This window comes from Thunnus thynnus, chromosome 5, assembly GCF_963924715.1.
Source record: "Thunnus thynnus chromosome 5, fThuThy2.1, whole genome shotgun sequence".
Taxonomy (NCBI): domain Eukaryota; kingdom Metazoa; phylum Chordata; class Actinopteri; order Scombriformes; family Scombridae; genus Thunnus; species Thunnus thynnus.
In genome coordinates, this window is record NC_089521.1 from 22,542,286 (window position 1) to 22,566,420 (window position 24,135).

The 24,135-nt window shown below is 40.0% G+C and overlaps 3 protein-coding genes across 4 annotated transcripts; 2 read left to right on the plus strand and 1 right to left on the minus strand.

The window, feature by feature from the left end:
- Positions 1-2,401: 2,401 nt before the first annotated feature.
- hsp90b1 (heat shock protein 90, beta (grp94), member 1) lies at positions 2,402-9,502 on the minus strand. 2 transcript variants are annotated; one of them, XM_067590164.1, is made up of 18 exons: positions 9,343-9,502; positions 8,706-8,808; positions 8,227-8,368; positions 7,968-8,084; positions 7,520-7,851; positions 7,302-7,413; positions 7,072-7,200; positions 6,711-6,827; positions 6,467-6,604; positions 6,284-6,361; positions 6,100-6,165; positions 5,661-5,930; positions 5,257-5,502; positions 4,986-5,122; positions 4,777-4,855; positions 4,376-4,531; positions 3,952-4,071; positions 2,402-3,847 (listed from the first exon to the last, which is right to left on the minus strand). In XM_067590164.1, exons 1-18 carry the CDS (start codon positions 9,389-9,391, stop codon positions 3,821-3,823), a joined length of 2,418 nt encoding a protein of 805 aa, XP_067446265.1. In that variant the 5' UTR covers positions 9,392-9,502; the 3' UTR covers positions 2,402-3,820. The 2 variants fall into 2 exon arrangements, with proteins under 2 accessions (XP_067446265.1, XP_067446266.1); XM_067590165.1 differs by having other exon boundaries at positions 8,227-8,364; positions 8,702-8,808.
- A 1,594-nt stretch (positions 9,503-11,096) lies between these two features.
- Positions 11,097-19,646, plus strand: nt5dc3 (5'-nucleotidase domain containing 3). The gene is made up of 14 exons (XM_067590168.1): positions 11,097-11,637; positions 12,542-12,726; positions 13,146-13,220; positions 13,322-13,377; positions 13,736-13,826; positions 13,920-14,057; positions 14,886-14,946; positions 15,179-15,281; positions 15,803-15,904; positions 16,136-16,217; positions 16,357-16,443; positions 17,782-17,922; positions 18,034-18,098; positions 18,189-19,646. Exons 1-14 carry the CDS (start codon positions 11,112-11,114, stop codon positions 18,406-18,408), a joined length of 1,932 nt encoding a protein of 643 aa, XP_067446269.1. The 5' UTR covers positions 11,097-11,111; the 3' UTR covers positions 18,409-19,646.
- A 477-nt stretch (positions 19,647-20,123) lies between these two features.
- On the plus strand, positions 20,124-22,450 carry parietopsin. Its single transcript, XM_067591122.1, has 4 exons — positions 20,124-20,475; positions 20,907-21,235; positions 21,383-21,628; positions 21,774-22,450. The coding sequence occupies exons 1-4, from the start codon at positions 20,124-20,126 to the stop codon at positions 21,927-21,929; spliced, it is 1,083 nt and encodes a 360-aa protein (XP_067447223.1). The 3' UTR covers positions 21,930-22,450.
- The last annotated feature ends 1,685 nt before the right edge of the window (positions 22,451-24,135 follow it).

Genomic DNA, 24,135 nt, shown 5'->3' on the forward strand with positions numbered 1-24,135 from the left:
AGCAATGTAATCAGCAATTTTATAATGACATAAATTATATGATAAAGAAGAAGCAGAAGAATGAATCGGAGCTAGAATGCATAATGTTGCTCATTAAAGCCTTAAACCAATCATATCTGCTATTATATCTCCTTATAGCTTTTTGGTGTTAGGACCAGAAAATGTTGTACTGGAGGTCTGATTAAGGCAAGATAATTTTTAGCTGCGTCATGAGAACGGGTATAAAGTATGTATGGTGAGGGGATATTATGCAGTGTTTGTCTTTAAAGGTTTTTAATGATGCACATTATGTAAATGAGCCAGAATAGTTTTCTCACGACTCAACTGATAATTTTGGAGATTCTTTTAATATAGTGTGTAAAATAAAGATATAAAGCTAAATATCATCATCTTATCAGCTTTTATTAGCCTTTGAAAAGCTGTAAAGGTGTTCTTTATTAAACTCTTGTGAACTCATAGATTTAAAAATGAAATATCTACTGATAAGTCCAAAAAATATTGTATGGTTATTATAGTTTGAGGCTGTCCTGTCTAAACACATTTACTAGAAGAGTCACCTTTCTTTGAGGTGGGTGACTGTGCCACCTGCTGGGCATAGCTTGACATTGTAATGCATTGTTAAAATTAATTACAGTTTATTTTCTCTTTGCATATCTAAAGTCTGATGAATCATTCTGGTATTTAGTCAGATCCTCCATTAAACAACATCTTCCTGATCTGTTTCCTGCAACTTAATGACAGTGTGCTGGAGGGAACATAAGATGTTGTATAAAGAGAGGCGTTTGAGTGTATAAATAAAGTGAGATTGGGTCGTAAAATTAAACATTCAGTTATTCATTAGATCTGCGCAGGAGAGAAAGGGCCAACTTCACCAGCTGTCACAAAATAGAGTGTTAACATTTTTATCACATGGTATATGTGGTATTACATTAAAAAATGTACTGTGAACTGTGAATATTCAGATACATTTAACCTTTTTGGTTGTACATTCTTTTTTACTTTTTAGTGTTATGCTAGTATAGAGGATAGTAAATATGAAAAGCATAATAACTAGCAAACTAAAATAGCAAAGAAGCTTTGTAAACCATGATAAACCAAGGTTCTGCTGTATGAGTTTCCACAACAGTAACTCTTAGATATTGAGATAAGGCCATACAATTGGCTCATATCAGATTTCAGAGTTGTTACTAAACTACACACAGACGCCGCTGATAAGAAGAGTCAACCCTGCAGTTTCCACTGAAGTCTTGACATTTACATGATGGCAGCTTAAGACTTCATGAGTTGAGATATAATTCACTTATTATTCGCCTTATGTTACGGCTCTATTGACTGAAGAATGATTAAGTTTACATAATACATTTCTGTTGATGCATCAACACAATTGATACACAGACGTGTTTATTCCATAAAGGCTGATTGTTAGATTCTCTGAGGCCCCACCCTTTCCTTCACCTCTTCTCTCACAGTTAGAGGTTGGTTAGAACTCTGGTACTACTTTATTTGTGATATTTGATATTTGTGCTGCCTGGGATGACCACAGTGAAAAGACTGTGTGGATCAACTTTTACCACCTTGATTCCAACTTGGATTTGTATTGATAAACCCTCTTTACAACAACAGTATAAAAGTACAACTATAGCATCCAACAAGACAGCAAGATATTGCTATTAATATGCAAATTAAGTGTAGAATGTCCATTGTGCATTAGCCACTCAGTGGAGGAGTTTCCCCTCCCTACTAGGGATGTGCCCGAAAACAAATACGTTATTTGGCAAAGCACAAATAGTGGGTTTTTAACGAATATTTGTTTCATACAAATATTTTGAAAATTATTTGTTTTTGGGAAGAAAAAAAAAACAGGTTTGTTACATCGCTATCTCAGTCTCTCTCCTCTGCTCCGCTGTGACGTCTATCAGCAGGTCTAAACAAGGGGAGTCACATCCAGCTGCTACATGACACACATTTCCTAATTTGGACATGACTCCCGGAGTTGGGGGTGTTCCCCAGAGATAAAGCTGAGTTACTCTACACACACAAAGTGTTTACAAGAGACTCTCCATAACCTGTTGTTGCTCTTTTTCCTTTCCACAATGTTAGGTTGTAAAAAATAGGCAATAATTGAAAAGTGCAGAGCAATAATCGCCGTTGAAGTTCTTCCCTACATGTTACAGGCTGTGCTGTCTCTGTGTTATGGGTGTATAAATAGGTAGAGGTCTGTGTGCGATGAGGCAATGAGTTAAGTTTTAGCTCAGTAGTCAGCGCAGTCGTCTATGATCTGGGAGACTTCATTTTGAGACCCAGTGTGGGGACCTTCTTCATAAGGTAGTTCATTCATGAACACTTATTGTAACACTTTAATTTTCTAAAATTAAAAGTGTAATAAAAAAAAAAACAGGACTTTTAAGCCTCTTTCCACTTTTATTCAAATACAAGTACAAATAATTTTGCTGCCTCAACAAATACAGATACAGATACTGGGCTCTCTGCACATCCCTACTTCCTACACAGAGGAGTCATTGTAGATGGCTACTGCAGTGAGCAGAAATGACCTCCTGTAACGGTCCTTATTGAAGCGGAGCTGAAGGAGCCTCTGACTGGAGACACTCTGTTGTCTGTCCAGAAGGTTGTGTAGGGGGTGTGTAGTGTTGTCTCTTATGTTGAGCGACTCGTGCAACATCCATCTCTCCACAACCAACTCTAGGTGCTCCAGAGAAAGTCCCCAGCACACAGGCCGCCTTCTTTATCAGTTTGGCAAACCAGTAGTAACAAGGCATCATGGGTAATAATGAACCATATGTAAGATGTCAAGGCTGAATATGCTCTTTTAGGGGATGAAGTAATCGACTGGAGTGGCTGAGGGGTCTCACTATGGCCGCGACACTGCCAGATGATTTTAACTACTGAGCATTTGTCTTTTGTAGTTTGAAGAAGCTTCCAAGAATATTTGTGATGTTTCCATTAAACTGTTGAAATTTGATGGCATCCTGTTGATTCAAAGTTTTTACCTCGAAAGAGACAAACAAGTAAAGATGACAATCCATGTGAAAAAGATGACATTGAGCAAGAAATCGAATTTCTCACAATCCATTTTTCAGAGGCATACTTTAAGAGACTGGTTGAAAAAATAAACATTTTGACAAAACTTGTAGGAAAGACTCAGTTGGTGTAACAGAAAAAAAACCCCAACACACAAACTGCTTCCCTTCTGTTTGACAATATTTCACCTTTTCCCCTTTAGCATTTTAAATAATTTTGCAGTATTTTTGACCAGTGGATCTGCAACCTGAGCACAGATGATTTAGCCTCTAGAGACTAGTTACATCAGCTTGCATTTAAAAACTGAAAGTGCTGTCAGAAACAGCACTTTGTAGCTGGTAAAATGCTGACTGGCAGTCAACCTGACATGCTTTACCTTTGAGCAATTCTGAGTTAATTAAAATCCTTTTGTCATTGTTATTCATACAACCACAATCTGCTGTGACTTTATAAAATCCACATTACATAGTTGCTCCCCTCTCTTCACTTGAGCAGGCTTTTTCAGTTACCTGTCCCCTTTAAACACCAGACAAACATTATGTCCTTTTTTCAGGAAACATTTATTTGATCAAGAGACAGGATCGCATCTTTCCATAAACAGGTCAGTTAAATATTAACAAATTTACAGTCATGAGGAATGTAATAAAAAAAAAAAAAAACAAACAAACAATGCTCGCCTTAAAAAACCCCAACCCAGGGACCCCACCCAGGATAATGTCAACCACGGTGGCGCTGGAACAAGACTCCAGCTTCATTGTTACATGCTCCTCCATTCAGTGTTTCACAGTTCAATTTTGTGTCTTTTTGTCTGTAAGGAAACAAAATTTAAGTTATGAATGAAAAGCCAGAAGAGCACATACTCCAGAATTTTATCAGTTTACATTCTTAAGATGCCATAGCATGTGTTCTCACCGATTCGTCATCATCTTCCTCATCTACAATTTCCTCTTTATCTTCAGAGTCTTCCTCAGCAGGCTCTTCTGCTTCTTCCTCAGCAGGCTCTTCTGGTTCTTCCTCTGGCTCTTCTTCAATCTGCAGGACAGTCACATAATATTTAACACAACACACCCACACAATCTCCAACCATCGCATCGCTAACACACTTAATGACCACACTGGCCAACTTAAAAACCCCACTTATAGTCAGTAAGTAAATATAGTCAAAGTGGAACTACTGTATTTCCAATGCAAAATGAGCCCTGTTTGATCTATTCACAGATAGGATTAGTTCACCGGCTGTGGAAGAGCAGATATGACTTGACACGTACACACTGAAACTGAAAACATTTGCCATTCAAATGTTCCCACAGTAATGTGACAGCTGACGTTGACTTGCCTGTTCGTCCAGGGGAACATTCATGCTGAGTCGGAGCATGCGCTCTATCCTGTCTCCATAAGCCTTTGTGTCAGCCAGCTGGTAGCCTGAGCGCAGCGTGGCTGTCTCAAACAGAATCACAGCCATATCTGACGCGTACTGGTCCTCAGCGTCATCCTGAAGAACATCAAGAAAGGAGACTATTAAGTTCTCTGCTCTGATCAGTGCACTAATACCACTGAATTCATATCTATCTTACAGTTCACATTACAAATCACAACTACTTAGTGTTCCTTTGCTGTCAGCTGTTAAACTGTAAAATGCTGCTGACAAAATTTGTTACTTTTTGGTACGTAATGTATCACCATTTAAATAACACATATGAAGACAAACTGTTTGACAATAATAATGTTGAAACTTACATTGACTCGTTTAAGCATCTGCTTAATGAGAGGATGTTTGGGGTTGAGTTCTAATGTTTTCTTCTGGCTGGCATAATAACTGAAAAAGAGGAAATGCAATGTTTAAGCAAAGCTCAGGGTAAACAGTCAGACGTGCTCTAACATGTTACAATGAGGTAATAATGAGGAGTATCAACATTCTTAGTACACACAGGATCATCATTACTCACTTTGTGGAAATGTCTTTTCCTGTCTGGTAAGCTTGTGCCTTCATGATCCTCTCCATGTTTCCTGACCAGCCGTACTGACTGGCAACCAAAGCACAGGGCGAGTTGGTAAGCCTTTGAGAGAGGACGGCCTTCTCAATCTGTGGGGGAAAAACAACATGAGTATGAAATAATGTGACTGATGGAAGAGATATAACAGCTGCAACAAAACGTCAGCACTTCTGTGGCTAGTGTTTTTCATGTGTTGATTATTACAATATAATTTGTACTCTACCTTTTCCTTCAGGGGATGGTCCTTCAGCCATGTGGTGAGTGGTTCAAACTCCTTCTCCATGGCCTCCCTCTTCTCCTTCGCCTTGTCGCTCTCGTCGAATTTGACACCCTCCTTTGCCACGTTCTGGAAGCGTTTTCCATCGAACTCGGGTAGTGCCTGGATGCAGTACTCATCCACAGGCTCCGTCAGGTAGATCACCTCATAACCCTTCTTCAGCAGCCTCTCCACGAAGGGAGAAGCCTCGGCCTGCGGAGGGAAATTAGGGCAAATGATCAATGCCATGACTCTTTCATTGTAAATGTTACCTGGGTGTTCAATTAAATTAGAAAAGCTTTGTGCAGTATAAATAGGTAAATGTCATTAATTACAGTTTTATACAATTTCTTTTTTTTACATCCTCTCACCTCCTTCCTGCTGGTACCAGCCATGAAGTAGATCTTGTCCTGCTTCTCCTTCATGCGCTCCACATACTGCTCCAGGCTGGCCAGTTCTTTATCGCTGTTGGAGGTCTGGAAGCGGAGCAGCTTGGCCAGACGGGTCCTGTTTGAGTGGTCCTCAATGACACCCAGCTTGATGTTGGTTCCAAACTCCTTCCAGAACTTTTCGTTGTACTGTTCCTCTGCAATCTTCTTGATCATGTCCAAAGTCTTACGCACCAGCTTCTTACGGATAACCTGAATAGGGACATGAAAAATAGTGACTTCCTTTGTCATTTTTCCTTTCCAAAAGCTTTTATTTTTCCTTAGATAATCCTGTCACATTAAATTCAAATGAGAAACTGCAGAATGCATAAATCATTGCTGTACTTTTTTTTTTTTTTTTTTTTATAGACATGAAGCTCACCTTGAGCAGTTTGTGCTGCTGCAGAGTCTCTCTGGACACATTCAGGGGAAGGTCATCAGAGTCAACCTAACAAAATAAATTTCCATTAATCATAGTGCAGGCACTATTAAAGAAAAGGCCAACTAGCTTCTGTAGTTTATATCTTCACATGGCTGCATCACAACTAGAGTTAGAAATAACTCACCACTCCCTTGACGAAGTTCAGGTACTTGGGCATCATGTCGTTGAAGTCGTCTGTGATGAAAACTCTCCTGACGAACAGCTGTGACAGAAAGAGACGTTAATTTAGAAACTGTTGAAGGAATTCCTTAATACCACCCTAGAAGAAAATACCCCTAAAATGGATACTAAATACTGCTTAACATACCTTGATGAAGTCATTCTTCTTGGAGCCATACTCGTCAAACAGGCCGCGAGGAGCTGAATTGGGCACAAACAGGATGGACTTGAAGGTAACCTCACCCTCAGCGGTGAAGTGGATATGAGCCAGAGGGTCATCGCTGTCCTGTTGAAACAGTTATAAAAACATTTACTTGCTGGACCTTCAGATAGTGCTTAAAGAACTCACTCTACACCACAGTTTGACATAGCATTATTGTTCAAGCGTCTACCTTAGAGAAGGTCTTGTAGAAAGCAGTGTATTCATCCTCCTCAACCTCCTTCGCTGGTCTCTGCCAGATGGGCTTGATATCATTCATCAGTTCCCAGTCCCACACAGTCTTCTCAACCTACAAACACAATCACACATTTTCAAACATGCCCAAAAAATATTCCTTTTGTAACAAAAAAGAATAACCCAAATTGTTTCAATACTCTCATGGTTAAAAACTTGTGTATAAATAAAAGAAGAAACATTTTATGGATCTCAAAAGCATTCAATTCTCTAGCACCTCCAGCCATTAAAATACTGTTGAGATAATCATTAACATATTAATCTTGTCCATATCAACCAATCCAACAATGACGTCCTACCTTCTTTGTCTTGGGCTTGTCTTTGTCCTCCTCCTCTTCCTCAACCTCAGCCTCATCTTCAGCAGCCTCTTTCTCGGTTTCATCTGCTGCCTCAGCATCTTCCTCGATGGGCTCTTCAACTGTCTCAGTCTGTTGTGTCAAGAGGAAGAAATTGTGCAATGGCCATGTGTTCATTTGCATATGTTTCAGTTTCATAATATAACTGTGTCTCTTGAATATTGAGTAATCACCTTGCTGGCCCAAACATAGATGGGGAAGTTGATGAATTGAGAGTACTTCCTGACAAGGTTCTTGATGGTCTCCAGCTCCAGATAGTCTGAGGCCTCCTCTTTCAGGACCAGTCTGAAAAAAGAGAAAGGGGAGGATTTAATTTCTCTGTCAATACTATTTGTTATAACATAATACTATTTTTATACATAATTGTCATCTGAATAAAATGTAAACCCACGTGATGGTGGTTCCTCTGCCCAGTGTGTCGCCACGAGGGTCCTCAATGACAGAGAACTGATTGGAGTCAGACTCCCAGATGTGCTGGGTGCCATTGTTGTGCTTGGATGTCACGATGACCTTGTCGGCGACGAGGAAAGCAGAGTAGAAACCCACACCAAACTGGCCGATCAACTCTGAGGTAGATTGATCCTCAGCCTGCATCTCTGTCATCTTGTTGAGGAACTCGCTGGTGCCAGACTTGGCGATGGTGCCCAAGTTCTTCACCAGATCCTCTTTGGTCATTCCAATACCCGTGTCAGTGATGTGGAGCATGTTCTTCTCCTTATCAGACTGTAGAGAGGAACAACACAGTTGTGTTACAAACAGAACAAAAACTATTAACATGACCAGTTAACGCTGCAGCACTGATTAACACCAACCCCTCCCCCCACTTCTCTTGTGCATACTTTTATTTTGATGGTCAGCTCTTCATTGGCAGCCATTGCATCTTCATTGGTGAGTGACAACAAGCGGATCTTATCCAGAGCATCTGAGGCATTGGAAATCAGCTCCCTAAGGAAGATCTAAAAACAGAAAACACACAAATAGTTCATTACCTCACCCCTCCTTGACAACATCTGCAAGCCATACTGTGTAAGTAAATCCATAGAAATTATCACATACTGCTTAACGTAAACTGATATGATGATATTTATTCCTGCTCACCTCCTTGTTCTTGTAGAGGGAGTTGATAATCAGCTTCATCATGCGGTTGACCTCTGCCTGAAAGGCGTGTTTCTCTGACTTTTCTCTGATTTCCTTAATCTGAGCTGCATTCAATCCATCCAGCTGGATAGCCTCCTCCTCTCTGAGAATACACAGATGCACACACAGGTGAGATCAGGGAATTGCACAACAACAAGTCATTGCTGTCAAAGCTGTTCTCCCCTCTAGGGATCAGTATCCAGATTGAAGCCAAAACACACAAGATGTCCTTGTCTTAATTTGAGATGTGCAATAAATGAAAACACTGCAAAGCTTGGCCACTACTACAATGCAAGGGTTGCTATGAGCATTTGTGTGCACAAGCTTGGTCATGCTGACCTTGTGCTCTTAACTAAAGGTTCAGTCGATCTTTCCTGATAGGGACAAGTGCAGTTCATTCAACAGGCTGAAAGTGACAAGATATTCAAAGAGACACCTACCTCTGAACCACCTCATCATCTGTTCTGGAGCCATCCCTGCTTTTACCCAGGTCCTCCTCTACTGTCCCATCCACATCAAGTTCATCCTCTGCCTTTACAGAAGCTGCAAAGGAACAAAAAGTTGTTAGATTAAAAAAAAATCATCTGTCTTACTGTGTATCTGAAAAAATATTAAGCATTACAGATTATATAATCGTGAATGGAGCTCTGCAATGACGCGCTGAAAATCATCAAATGAGTCTGGTTAGCTGTTAGACATGCTAGCTTTATTAAAGACAGAATATGGACATCTATGCAACAATAAGACTTCTCCTGAGTGATGTTAGCTGTCGTCAGGTAGATATAACATGGTTTCTTCTATGAGAAACTTCTGGAAAAGCAAGCAAGTTAGGAAAGACGGATAACGTTACTAGCGTTGCTATGAGAAACGTGTTGACGCCGTATCGATAACGCTGTTTATCGCTAACAAATGGCCAAAATGAAGCAAGGAAAATGCAAAATATCAGGCTTCTAGTCATGAATGAGCAGACAAGGAAACACAAAAGCAAGTTAACGCTAGCTTATTGGCTAATGTTAGCTAAAACGTTAACTAATGATAAAAAAGTGACATAAGAGAGCAAATCCTTCCGCTACTCACCAAAGGCTAAAAGTGCGAAGAGGAGACCTATCACCCAGGCACGTTTCATTTTGATATATTGCTCGATTGACGACGTGAGTCTTGAGCTCCTAAGACAAAAGCCGGGGATCAGTGCACGCAGCACTGCCTTTACAAGAGAGACTGACAAGACACCTCTCCCACCGAAAGAGCCCACTCTATTAAACCCGTGACAACCGACCAATGGCTGCGCACCACGCACAAACTTAGACCAATCACAGCACAGTCTACGGTACATGACGTCCAATCAGATTCTTCTACATAAGTCAATACCCGCAAATCGTGGCTGGCCACCATTGGCCAAGAATGAATAATCAGCACATCACTTCCTAAAATTTACCTCTCAAGCTGGGGAAAAAAATCTCTGTCAACACGTTAGTTAAACTTTGATTTTCTGCTGCAATGTCAAAGTCAAGTGACACGGAAGCGTAACGATACTCAAGATGCAGACACGTTTTAGTTTATGGCTCTACTGCCATTGTAGCATATTGTTTCTGTGTGGTGTAAGTCTGTGGCTTGTCTAAAGAATATTTATCTATGCATATGGTATAGTAGATAGGTTATCTGCATTTCCTTCCCTAAAATGGTGTGACTTCATTGTTCCGCTGCAGACACTGAACATTGAATGAGTATATAATGAGTAGATGAGTCCATAAGATGGCACTGTTTAGCTCTACTGAGTTGAAGTCATGGATGTACTGTGGAAAACAACCTTTTTTCTTTAAAGTTTTGAGGAAAAACTGTATAGATGGTATGTAAAATTATCACACAAATGTGCTCATTATAATATTGTTTTTTTAAAAACCTGTCTGCTGGCTGTGTGAGTATATGATCAGGCTTGGGCTGTTATGGTTGTGGAGGGGTGGGGTGTGTGTAATATTAGGTGTGTATGTGGGGGAGGAGGTTATGCTGACTGTAACAATCCTTACTTTGTGCATTAAAGTATTGGTTGAATTTTCTTTACACTAAATACAGTATGATAACTCATTCTAACACACAATTATTAAAGGAGAGAGTGAATATATACTTTGAAAGATTTGAAAGTCTGTATGAAGTTTGATTGAACACAGTGTCGGCTTAAAACAACAGCCAGGTGCTCATATGAACACTGAAAGAGGTTTTCCTCACTGTTATCATTCCTCCTGTTCATACTGGCTTCAAATGCACTTTAAATGTAAGTGATGGGGGTCAAAATCCACAGTGTGTCCACACAGTCATTTTGAGTAAAATGCATTTAAAAGTTTATATGGTTATATGAGGCTTCGGCAGTCTGAGTTAGTCATATAAAGTGGATATCTCAGTCTTTTTAGCATAAGCTTCCCTCTTTGTGTTTCCTCAGTCAGTGTTTCCCTGTTGAGCTTTTGAAATCATGAGATACTGAGGTAAAAGTTTGAAATAGTAAGTCAAATTTTTTACTTAAAAAATCTCATACTGTTGACGTAAAAAGGCACAAGAATGAGTTCATAAATGTACTGAGTTCAATATGTGTCTCATAACTCTAAGTATCTGAAGTTTGAATAAGACTGATTATTTTTTACTTAGTATATAATAAGTTTGATTTAAAAAGTCTAAATTATGACTTAGTATCTCATAATAATTCTGACTTAATGATTTTTCATTCTTAACATTTATCAATATTGTTTGATCTCCAGTCCATGTGGAGCTTGAGAAAGAGAAAATGCTGCTGGCTTGTACGTTACATTAGCTCTGTGTAATAGTGAATAATTTTCTGGGTTATGCATATTTAATGCATGTATCTGATGACATATCGCAGATGTTTATGGATAGTAGGAGGTGCATCAGCCTCGCCGGTTGGCTGGTTGGCTGGTTGGTTGAGAGACCAGGCTGGGACTGTACCAAACGCGGAAGTGACGCGCAAAGCTGCCATCCAGGGACCTTTTCGGTATTTACAGAAGACACCGTCCACCGCATGCAGTCGTCTGGGAGCCAACCTCGACCTATACACGGGCTGCCACGCAAAGATCAAAGCCATGGCTCCCTTGTCCTTACCCCTGTTTTCTCTTCTGAAGCACAAGGAGTGTCTGCAGAAGGCGAATATTTTCTGTAATGTCTTACAAGGTTTACAGCACCGGACGTTCAGATCTCGTTTATGGAAACGGAATTTCGGTGCGGTATCTCATGGAGTAGGTCAACTACTGTCACACCAACCCAGAGCCAAAAACTACGCAGCATCTGTGTGTAGCAGCTCTGCAGACGGCCAGGACATGACAGAGAAGCTATGGTCTGTTTACAATGAGACCAAAAGGCAGACTGAAGGTATGAACGCACAGTGTAGAAACCATTGATATATTCCAAACTGTTAATAACCCTGTTATGATCAATATTTCCAGCAGCTAATGCACCAACTATTTCCATCGCCACACTGTCTGCCAAAGTCTCACTTTAGCAGCCTTTCAAGCAATAAACACATCCTGCAAATGTCGTGGAAATGATGCATACTTGTTAATACTTGTTAATTTGTTGTTCAGATAAATGGGGGTGGACAAAACAACATGAACACTTGACAAATTAAATGCAATCCATACCTTTATGAAGCTCATAACATCCTAATTATGTTTGATTTCAGTTGTGTGCAGGTGATGTATTGTATTATAATCGAAGGTGTTTCTGTATTTTTGTCCATCCCCTGATCATAAGATTAAAACACACATGTCTCTCAAGAAAGTAGGTCATAGCCAAATCTTTACAGCGTCAACACAAAACCATGAAAATTCCTGAAGAATCTTAACAGATTTGGAGGTGCTAGCAGAAATCGAAGCTCAACTATGTTGTATCTCACACAGCTGCACATTTTTGCCTCCTTTTGCTGCATGTTTGAGCAGGAAACAGGCTCATTTCGCCTGACACTTAAAATAATTACACCATGAGCACAACCATTCATTACAAAGTGGTGCTGCAATAGTTGGACAGAAATCTAACTCGCAGGTACTCCATATCAGTGATTAGTGGCCTAATTTAAGCACAATACTGAACACCATATCTAAAGCAACACACCCACAACCCTCAAGAAACTTTGTCATACGTTGTTATCAGACCACAGCTCTTGTCATCTTAAGATATATCTTTCTATCGTAACAACCTGCAAGTGGAATGCTCTTGCAAAAGTTGTTTAGTAGTGTTTCTTCCAACAACATAACCTCAGTTGTTTATCTCCTCTCAGGTTTGATCCCGGATATATCCACAAACTCGGTTGACCCTGACACCATCTTTGCCAACAACGAGATGAGCCTCCGAGACATAGAGATCTATGGCTTCGACTACGACTACACCCTGGCGTTTTACTCCAGCCACCTCCACACTCTCATCTTCAACATAGCACGGGACATCCTCATCACTAAACACAGGGTGAGTGTGTGTGTGTGTTTGTGTGTTCTCTCTAAAACCAGGCACATCAAACATACAATACTTCTGCTCCGGATAGTGACAGAATCATTCATCTTTTTCTGAAACTGACTTGTCAGCTTTGTAACTGATCAACTCATAGAACACAACAATACACAACAATATATGTCATTAGTAATATGTCCTATAAAAATCTGATCAGGCTTCCATTAGATAAACACTGTCACATTTCCAGTAAGAGATCAGTAGTGGAAACTTTATATTCACCTGACATTTCAGGTTTTTAAATGGCTTACGACTGTGTAACACCATCAAGCACTGTTTTACCTGCATCCTGTAGGTGGATTGTGGATTATTGTTATGGTTTACTCTAATCATCTGTTTTGTTGTCATACCAACTTCTGATTTTTTGTGGGGACTAGTATCCAGAGGGTCTGCGAAAGTATGAATATATTCCCGATTTTGCTGTAAGAGGACTTCACTATGATGTTCAGAAGGTAGGAAGAGCTTTGTCTATCTCAAAAACTGGCAGCTTTGTTTAAAATAAATGTTTGCATCATTTGTACTGTAAGTACTAATATTCAATGAATTTTGATAGGCACTGCTGATGAAGATTGATGCTTTTCACTACATCCAGCTGGGAACTGTATACAGGTATCTGTATTATATACTACATCTCACATCAATCAATCAATCAATCAATCAATTTTTATTTATATAGCGCCATATCACAACAGAATCTCAAGGCACTTTTCACATAGAGCAGGTCAAGACCGTACTCTTTACACATCAGGGTAGTGGGTTAATGAATAAAACACTGATGAAAGTAGAAGGTTTTTTTTCTTGGTTAACAAAATATTACAGTAAACAACACAATCTTTTAACATTTCAGGGTTCACATGTCTTTTTTGGTGTTTCATTATCCCCCTTGTTGTCCAAGCTGCACATGACTCACCATGAATTCTATTATTATCATTATCTATCTTTGTGATATTTTGTGTTTCTTCCACAGGGGTCTTCATCCAGTTAGTGATGAGGAAGTAATTGCCATGTATGAAGGTTGTCACATACCTCTAGAGATCATGAGCGACTTCTACGGAAAGGTAAGATCACTTCCACACCTATCTGTACTATCACAGGTACTGCGAACATAAAAAAACAACAGAATATGACATATGTTAACTGCTGTCCTGCAGAGTCATCATGGCCTCTCCATGAAACAGTTCATGGACATATTCTCCCTGCCAGAGATGACCCTCCTGTCCTGCGTCAATGACTTCTTCATGGGGCACAACATTGACTATGAGCCAGTCCATCTGTACAAAGATGTGAAGGTGAAATATCTTGTTATCTTCTACATTCTTTGATCAGTGTTTTGGGAAAATGCATGAAACAATCCTGCAATAATCTGATCAGATCCAGTCACATGTACTACAAAATTGTGCTGTCATACTCCAGCCATTCAATGCCATCTTAATTTTAGCTCTGAAAACCCGGTGTCTAATTTTAGTCGAGCAAGCCTGCCTCCAGCCATCTGCGCCTGTTCTCCGGTGGCTCTGCCACTTCAGAGGGAGTGGGGCGAGAAATCAGCGTTGTGTTCCCCCTTTGAGGGCAGCTGTCATGCTGGTTTTGTCTATTCTGTGTGGCGCTGTAGTGTTTTTGACAGAGCGCTGCCATTAAAAGCCCTCACACACACTCTCCGCTCCACGAGTGCCTCTCATATCTTTTCAAAGGCACCCTCCTAAATCTTTTCTCTCCAAGCCTGATTTAGTATTCAGTATTAACCCTGTCATTTTTCAACTTTATTTCCCCTTGACTTTTGTGTGCATCAAACAATCTTTGTATATGATAAACTTCCTTTAAGTTTGCCTTTAAATGTGCAACCTTGCCGGGGAGAGCCTATTCACTCATTCACGTATTCAAAGGCACTTTACACTGTTAAAAATGTGGTGGAAAGTTTTTCTCAGTGTCACCGAAGTAACTGAACTCCACAGCTTGCTTTCTTCATATTTAATTTGTATTCAGAGATGCACTTTCTTTGTGCTTCTAAGTCAACCGTTTATATACAGAGCAAAGTGTTGCTACTGGAGCTGAATGTTAACATTGTGCCATTGAAGTCATGACTTCCTGGCTGAGAGCTGTTTACTTTTTCCTCTTTGCAGGAAGCCATTAGAGATGTTCACGTCAAGGGCATTATGTACCGAGCTGTGGAAGCAGATATTGGTAATGTTCTTTGATTTATATGACTTTGTTTGAACTAATATAAAATGAATTATACAGCCACATTTGAATGGTTGCCAAGACATAAAAAATTAATTCAGAAACAAAGAGGCTGTGATATGGAAAAAAAACAGTTTTGTTTGCACAAATTATATCAGGACAACTCATGCCCAGCCTTTTCCCCCTAACCCTCTATTTCTGTTTGTCTTTCGCTCTCTGTTTTCTTAATTTGCAGGGAAATACATTTGCTATGGCGAGCAAAGCCACGCTGTGCTGAAGAAGCTGTCAGAGCACGGAAAAAAGATGTTCCTCATTACCAATAGCCCCTTTGACTTTGTGTAAGTGTGCGTAGACAGGGTGCAAGTGTTTGTTAGCACGGTTAATTAAAAATGTCAGGAATGAGCGCTGTACTATTTTTTTTTTTTTTTTATTGTCGCTACCATATAACACCACAACTTGTATGGATTTGCAAAAACACATCAAAGGGTTTTCCGCTCACTAGCACTTGTAAATCATTGACTATGATATTATGATTCCTTTGATGTCAGAGTTGATTGCACAAAATGACCAGCTACACGTATCCCACCTCAAAGGGCTTCCCAGAGCAGAAAAATATTGAACCCATGTCCTTGAATTAATAGTTTGTTTGTTTCGTGCAGAATTATAAGCAGGAACTCACTCCTTCTACTTGGAAAAATAGTGTGGGATGGACACACACTAGGGTTGCTGGTGTTTGCATCACTATCTGTCTGCTCTGTGCCCTGAGCTCAGACGCTTGTTAAGGTATCCTTATGATGAGCTCTAAAGTGTTGCAGACACAAGTATAAAAGGTAATGTCTTGAATTTCTGCCTTTCTCAGGGACCATGGGATGAGGTACATCGTGGGGAAGGACTGGAGGGACCTCTTTGATGTTGTTATTGTTCAAGCAGACAAACCTAGTTTCTTCAACGACAGGAGAAAGTAAGTGCGTTTGTGTGTCTGTACTGTAGTTTATACTACGCCCATGCTGTGCCTCGTTTACGCCAGTAGAGGTCTCATGAGCACGTGTAGTATGGTACCACACTGCCAGTAGATTGACTCGCCAGTAGACCTTGTACACTATTTGTACAGAAAACATGGATTGATGCATGTTTGTTTGGGAGCTGCCAGTATTATAATGAATAAGGTTTGTCTTTGTGTATTTTGCTCCAGACCTTTCAGGCGAGTGACAGACAAAGGTGCGTTGCTGTGGGACAGGATTCACAAACTGGAAAAAGGGCAAATCTACAAACAGGTGTTGTGCCAAAGAATTACAACGATATGCCAGTTAAAGATTTCTGACAAGTTAACTCCTGGATACACTTTATAGAGTATATTATTGATTTTATTTTTATGTGTGTGTGTGTGTGTGTGTGTGTGTTTGAATACTCTAGGGAAACCTTTATGAGTTCCTGAGACTCACCGGCTGGAGAGGATCCAAAGTGCTCTACTTTGGTGATCACATCTACAGTGACTTGGCAGTAAGCAGCAGCAAGACATATTCACAACAAAGGACTTCCCATAACAATACACAAGTGTTAGTAGCATGAAAGATTATGATACTATGAATAGAGAGAGTAACCCCGCATTGATCACTCGCCATTTAAGATCTTATTTTAGACTCAACTGTGATTCCCTTGAACTTGAATGGCTGGAGTTATAATCAGTAAGTGTCTGTGAGAAGATGCAGATAGTGAGATACTGACTGAATGTTTGAAAGAGAACAGTGACGCTAGTCGAGAATATAATCCTCTGTGCATAGTTACATTAGCTCTGCATTGGGTTTGGATGACATTTATGGCGTTTTAATGAGAGACAGTGTCTCTTGATACTCCTGCAACATATACAGTAGTGAGAATCATTGCACTTTATTTACATTTCTATACCTTAAACCTGTGAATTTACCAACAGCTGCCTTCCAGCTGACAAACTAACCAACATTAGTTTTCTGCTGCATCAGTGAGTTATAACGACATGAATATGTGAATGTTTGTCACATCAACTTTAGGTGGTGTTAATGAACGTTTACATCTTTGGCGTAATGCCTCGCTGGTGGCTGGCAGCCAGCTGTCAAACATGTCGTCTTGCTTATTTAGAAAGATGGAATGTGGCGTGTGTGGTTTACACCAAGCACAGCGTACACTCTCTGACTGTAGGATGAGATCATTACTGCAAATAGACACGCAGCAGAAACATCTCTGAGCTACCAGGGAGATACAGAAGAGGGAGAGATGGATGGAGCAATATTTTATTTCTCGATTATGCGGTTTTATTAAAAATTCCAAACGCACAAAATCCGAAAACATGTTCTCACAATCCTGGATCCATTTAAGCTGGAATTTTCATTCATCCATCTCTTTTCCAGCCATGTAACAGTGAACAAATTCTTCATTTAGGCTTAAAGTCTATTTTCTTTCATGTCATATGTACAACTACATTGATTGTGTATTGAGCCCTGAGCACTATCAAAATGCTTCTAAGTACACAACAGTACTAAGCGTATCAACTGTGACACTGTTGCTATTGTGCTGCTGATGTGCTGCTTTCACCACATGACCGTCATAGACTAGGCCTTTTTATAATAATTGTCTCAATAGGTAATCAAAAATGTCAATGACAAATCCACAGTGTAACAGCAATTATAACACTCAGACTGTATGATATGTACCTCAAACCCTCCCTTGTGTTTATTATTGCTTGATTATTTCCTGCATGTAGACACATGACTCTCAAGCCAAACAAGTGAATTCCTAATTGTCAAATTGACAGATTATCCTGTACCCGGTGTTGCGATTTAAAACGGGCCTTTTACCTTTCAGGATCTGACGCTGAAGCACGGCTGGAGGACAGGCGCCATCATCCCTGAGCTGAGAAAGGAGATCAAGATCATGAACACAGAGCAGTATGTTCACATGATGACCTGGTTACAGGCACTGACTGGACTTATCGAGCAGATGCAGGTAAGGAGACAGTGGAAATCGTTTGTGTGTGTTTCCCACGTGGTGTTTTCTCCTTTTCTTTCTCTCTTTTCAAAATGATGTGCTTAGCCTCTGTGCTCTGCTCCCAAATAGGTACACAGGGATCCCGCATCTCAAGCTGTCGTTGAAGAGTGGATCAGAGAGAGAGATGCCATGAGGTAAAGGAGATTATTACTTAGGAAATTACTTTTGATGATTTATTCTTGTAAAAGTAATCTAACCTCCTCTTGATGTGTTTTTTATGGAAGGCCACAGACAAAGGACATCTTCAACGCTCAGTTCGGGAGTCTCTTCCGGACTTACCACAACCCCACCTACTTCTCACGCCGACTGTCGCGCTTTGCTGACATCTACATGGCCTCCATTAGCTGCCTGCTCAACTACGACTTCCAGCACACCTTTTTCCCTCGCCGCACTCCTCTGCAACACGAGTCCCCTTCTGGCCTGAACACTCCCCTTAGGGTCTGAGCATCTTCTCACAGCTCCACAGGACCAAAGCAGAGTCCGATTAGAGAGATGATCAGAGAAAGAGGAAGCTGACTTAAACATAAGCGTGTTGTAAGTTTTGAGATATGTCGTTTTAGAAAATGCACGGCACATTTTAACTTATGTACAACGGTAACAATCATGTAAAATGTTGATGTTTGATTTATTTATTAAGCTTTAAACTAATTAGTTATGTAAATCCTTTCAAAGAATTAAGTGTGCTAAAGGGACAGTGGATCTAGTGCTTTTTAAGCCAAATGAAACATGCAACAGATTGTATTTACTTTTTCATTTTAAACCTGGATACCTTGTATTTTATGTTATTAATATTCACACAGACTTTGGAACATTGAATGTATTGATTGTTTCAGGTTTGTGTGTGTGTGTTTGTGTTTGTGTGTGTGTGTCTTTGTATGTATGAGAGAGAGAGGGGTAGTGAGAAATGATATAAATATGATGCACTTACACAGTCTAAGCAATAGGGGGCAGTCACACATTAAGTCTATCATGGTCTATATCTGTACTGTAGTATTGATTGTACATCCTTTTAAGATTATATTTGCCTTTTCATCATTTGCATCTATAACACTGTAAGAAACTGCTGGTTAAATGGAAATACTGAGATGTGACATTTACATCATAAACTCAGTTGCCTTAATCTCTTATTCACATTACTGCGATGTATATTTTTGTAATAGCCTAATATAATTTATGGTAATCAAGCTTTTCAAATGTTGCCAGGCAGCATTTTAGTCAATTTCATCATGAATTGCACATTGATGTTCTGAGATCTTTGAGTTTAATTGTGTTAACCATTTTTACACAACGCGGCCTGTATGTCTCATTTTAGCAGATGGAAAATGTTCACATTTGTCAGGGAAAAAAATGGAACATCATTGCTATGTTTAGCACTAGTGTTGCTGTTTGATCTGTGAAGGCAGCACTGAGTTTTGTCTTTATGGGTTTAACACTTCTGCAAAAAATGTGTGAACTGTGTTATCATGTGCAAGATTGAAGAATTCAGATTGATATATTTGATAAACAAGCTGGAGCTTTTAATAATTTGGAAAAAGGAAATTCTTAAACAGTGGCCACAACCCAGACCTCATGGTTTTATTTGTGTTTCTGTAGCTTTTAATTTTTGTTGACTTTTTTTGCTTTTGGTGGAGTGTATTTTTATTTCACTATTTATTAAAATGTAAATGATCTTAATGATCCTATCCAAGTGTTCATGTCATTAATTTGAATTTATTTGGATTAGGATAATTGTCCTGTAATTAGATTTAATTAGCAGGTGTTTGTTTACTGAATGTCTTGTCCATTCTTGCATCATGCTCCTATTTTCCTTTGTTATTAGCTGTATAAACAACAAAAGGACATACTTCCAAATTTGAAAACTGATTTTGAGGACTAACTGGCCCCATGTTAATAACCCTCAACTTTCCAATTACCATTATAGCAGCTGGTTCATTGGGATTAATCCCTCCAAATCGTGTTACCGACCAATTTCCCATATTACATTTGGGGCTTTCTCTATCAGATAGAAGCACAATCTGAGATCTCAGAAAATAAGAAAAGCTGAGTGGTTGGACAGGGATCAGAAATGATAAGATCAATGACGCTGGGTCCTGAGCTGAGCAGAGTGTCTGTGGGCTCAGTGTCACAGTTTCACCAAAGCTGGACTTCATTTAGGCACCATGGACAGCAACAGCACGCCGTGGAGCTCCGGCTCGCATCCTCCATCCTTCCACGCCGAGTTGGAGACTGTGGTGCCCACCATCTTCCCGCAAGTGGGCTACTGCATACTTTCTTTCCTCATGTTCATCAACACAGTTTTATCAGTTTTTAACAACGGTCTGGTAATAACCGTGATGCTGAGGAATCCGTCTCTGCTCCAGCCCATGAATGTGTTCATCCTCAGCCTCGCCGTATCTGACCTCATGATAGGCCTGTGCGGCTCTCTGGTCGTCACCATCACCAACTACCAAGGCTCTTTCTTTATTGGTCACGCAGCCTGCGTGTTTCAAGGATTTGCAGTCAATTATTTTGGTAAGTGGAGCTGTGAGAGAGCAGTGAGTGTGTTATACACCATTTAGAGACCAATGGCTGGAGGTCTATCATTGTGAAACATCATTACAAAGAATTACAAAATTGTTAAGGTTAAAACCAGAAATGGTTTCTTCATTTCACGTCTGAGTGATTTCTAACTGCAAAACTGTTCATGTTCTGGGCTTTTGATGCTTTTTTAAGTCTTTCTACACTTATCAAATGTATTTTCTTCAAACACTCGGAAACTAAACAAAAAAATCTATAGGTCTACTCATTAGCTTTTTCCAGATCTTTTAACCACATCTCGTGCTCCTCTCAGTGGATGGAGTTATTGGAGATGTTCTCCATTACATCCAAGCATCTTACTGAGATGTGGATGTAAGCTTTGGAAAAAGATAGTTCAAGATTGTTCATTTGTTCCTCTCTTCTAGGTCTGGTGTCTCTCTGCACCCTGACTCTGCTTGCCTATGAGCGGTACCACGTTGTGTGTAAGCCTAAAGCTGGTTTAAAGCTGAGCATGCGGAGAAGCATCAACGGGCTACTAGTTGTCTGGGTCTTCTGCTTGTTTTGGGCTGTGGCACCCTTACTCGGCTGGAGTTCTTACGGACCCGAGGGAGTCCAGACCTCCTGCTCTCTGGCCTGGGAGGAGAGGTCGTGGAGCAACTACAGCTATCTCATCCTCTACACACTCCTCTGCTTCATTATCCCTGTTGTAGTCATCATCTACTGCTACTATAAAGTGCTGAAATCCTTGAATAAGGTAGGTTATTAATGGCTTCTGCATATTTATTGCACGTGTGCACCATTAGAGCAAGATCTAAAATTCATCCTGTTTGCAATCTACCGCCTACAGACTAAAACAAGTTATTAGCCTTTAATGGGAGTCAAATTTGCTTTCTACTCATAGCTGAACAGGAGTGTGGAGCTTCAGGGTGGGCGTTCCAGCCAGAAAGAGAATGAGCACGCCATTAGTATGGTACTCGCTATGATCATAGCTTTTTTTGTTTGCTGGCTGCCCTACACGATCTTGTCGATGGTGATAGTTATGGATCCAGAGCTCTACATCCCTCCACTGGTTGCCACCATGCCCATGTACTTTGCCAAGACTAGCCCTGTCTATAACCCCATCATCTACTTCCTTTCCAACAAGCAGGTAAACAGCTTTAGTGTATGACTGCTCTAAAATTGAAATACAAAGTCTGAGGGTGAACAAATATAGAAAACACAAGGAAAACATTGTGTTTGAGTGGCTTGTTATGTTTCCTGACAGTGTGTTTGTGTATTTTCATGTCCAACAGTTTCGTGACGCTGCTCTGGAGGTGCTGTCATGCGGCCGCTACATTCCCCACGGGCCTACCAGTGTCAGCATCAACATGCGCTCCTTGAACAGGTGGAGCCGGCTGACTTCCCTAAGCAGGAACATCAACACTCAAAGTAAGGTGTTGCCTCTGTGACTTTCTCCAGCAAACACAAGAAGCTGCCATGGTTGTTACTGTTTATTGGTGCTTCATCAGGGACACAGACCTGCACATCTACAGGCCCATGTCTTTCAGAGAGGTCTTCACTGTAGCCCAATGAGAACAGAATCGGCTCAGAGACTAATAGCTGATAAACAGAAGGTGGACAAAATAGGAATCCTAATGCGATCCAATACAATACCACTCAAAAGAGTGCTTATTTTGTTCACTTTTTGTTAAGACTGTGTCCAGGTAGAGATGATTAATCTCTTTTCGATGCTGTAGTTCCTTTTGGCATTTTATTGAATTGCATTATATTGCAGGGTGTTCATGTAGTATTTGTCCATCACTTTTTTTTTTCTAGAACAGTGAGAGCATTCAGTAAGATGGCTTTATATCTGTATGTTTAGATCAATAAAATGTTACCTTTTTTCATATTGATGTTTGCAAGTGTGTGTGTGTGCATGTGGAAAAGTAGTCCCCAAAAAAAAGAAAAAGGTGATCTTGAAAGGACAGAAAACACCGACTGAATTGAATGTTTTGTGAGAAATGTCTTTTCCATATGTAATTTTCCATTTGTATACATTTTTCACAAGACTGGGAGAGTCAAATACAGCTGGACTGCAGAGAGAGAGAGAGAGCCTGTGAGGAAGTGAGACCCTTTACCCCTGAATTTTTGTTCATAAATAAAATGCATTGGACATGTTTTCATGCAGTGTGAGAAAAAACTTCCTCCTTTCTGAAAGTCAGTTAGATGCTTAACATTTTCAGGGTGTTGGGCAATGCATTCTGTGTGTTTATTGATTCATGCTTACAGTAGACTGTGCAACACTTTTTATATTACAAGGTCTTTTTCTGGGAACAAATACTTTGATTTTGTGTTAGTTAAACACCTACTGCACTTCTCTTCTTCTGACATAATATCATTACCCAGCTACATCATCTAATCAACACTCACATCCAGACCAAATAATTGTATTTATTGTGGATTACTCAGTATTCAAGTCCTGCCTTTTGCCAACTCTCACATTTTTCAGACGTCCAAACCCAATTTACTCGGGAAAAATATTTATTAGTTGTAGGAAAACAGCAAAGGCAACATAATATGTTCTCCCTCAGATTGTACAGCTGACCTAATACATCAGAGTAACATAAGGCATATTTTTTTAAATCACTACAGCAATACCAACAACATCACATGGGAAATTTGGATGCACTTGTCAGGCGATCCTGCCTCACTTAGTGCATATTATAATGCTGAGAATCAGGGGAGTCAGTGATGCAGTGAAAGACTTTGAGCCTTCTTGGCTGACCCGCTCTGTGGTCTGCCAGGTTTTTACATTTTTTTAAAAATCATTTTGCAGTTCAGAGAAAGATGACGTAATGACAAAGTCTTTGGGTCTGATACAAAAGCATGGTTTCGTGTCTCACATGGCACACGCCTGAGCCCCCTGAGTCACCAGCATGAAGATTAATATGAATTACTGAATAAAGATGAAATAAGAGGGCCTATTTGGGGAGAAATTTAACCGTTGAGTTGGTGTTTGATATGCTTCACTTGATTCAAGAGGGGTTTTCTACTGGTGTAGTTTACTTTATTTTATTCATTGATATATTTTTCAGTTTGTTGATATGTTTGCTTTAGCCAATGATGTCATTAGACCTATAAAACCTCGACCTTTAATGAAAATAAAATAAACCTGTAAAATGTCAATGGACTTCCTTATTTTTCCAGAAATTTACAAAAATAGGACTGTATCTTACATGCAAGTCTGGTGGCACTATTTTTTCTTCACTTTTTCTTGCTTGATCAAACCCTCCAAGTATGATCAGCTTGTCCTTCCCACCGTTGAACACCAGAATCGTCTCTCACAGGTCAGATTGAAATCCAGCAGTCCAATCCCCAGCATGGACAACCAAGCATAAAGACTATTAGCATGAAGAGAAAGTTAATTCACCCTTTGACTTTGCTTGCCTATTCTGTGCTCTGTAGAGCAACCATGTGGTTTGACAGATCTGCACTTGGTCTGCTCATTACACTGTGCACACAAAAGTGATATCTATACACCAGGTTAGTGGTGGGTACCCCTATTGTATTGATTTGAAATAGTCTCTTTGTAGCTATGTTAGGATTTTTTGATTAGTTTGGTTTTGTTCGTGAGAATAGTCAGGGTGAATTTTCTTTTTTTTTGGTACCACCAGT

Bases quoted from the DNA above. Each gene is read 5' to 3' on its own strand.
- nt5dc3 (XM_067590168.1), top strand. From the start codon at position 11,112: ATGTATCTGATGACATATCGCAGATGTTTATGGATAGTAGGAGGTGCA. The intron at 16,218-16,356 runs GTGTTGTGCCAA...TGAATACTCTAG, and splicing joins AAGGGCAAATCTACAAACAG to GGAAACCTTTATGAGTTCCT. The intron at 18,099-18,188 runs GTAAAGGAGATT...TTTTTATGGAAG, and splicing joins AGAGAGAGAGATGCCATGAG to GCCACAGACAAAGGACATCT.
- parietopsin (XM_067591122.1), top strand. From the start codon at position 20,124: ATGGACAGCAACAGCACGCCGTGGAGCTCCGGCTCGCATCCTCCATCC. The intron at 21,236-21,382 runs GTAGGTTATTAA...TTCTACTCATAG, and splicing joins TGCTGAAATCCTTGAATAAG to CTGAACAGGAGTGTGGAGCT. The intron at 21,629-21,773 runs GTAAACAGCTTT...CATGTCCAACAG, and splicing joins ACTTCCTTTCCAACAAGCAG to TTTCGTGACGCTGCTCTGGA.
- hsp90b1 (XM_067590164.1), bottom strand. From the start codon at position 9,391: ATGAAACGTGCCTGGGTGATAGGTCTCCTCTTCGCACTTTTAGCCTTT. The intron at 6,605-6,710 runs GTAGACGCTTGA...CTGTTTCAACAG, and splicing joins TCTACAAGACCTTCTCTAAG to GACAGCGATGACCCTCTGGC. The intron at 4,072-4,375 runs GCAAGTCAACGT...ACTGTCCTGCAG, and splicing joins ATGTTCCCCTGGACGAACAG to ATTGAAGAAGAGCCAGAGGA.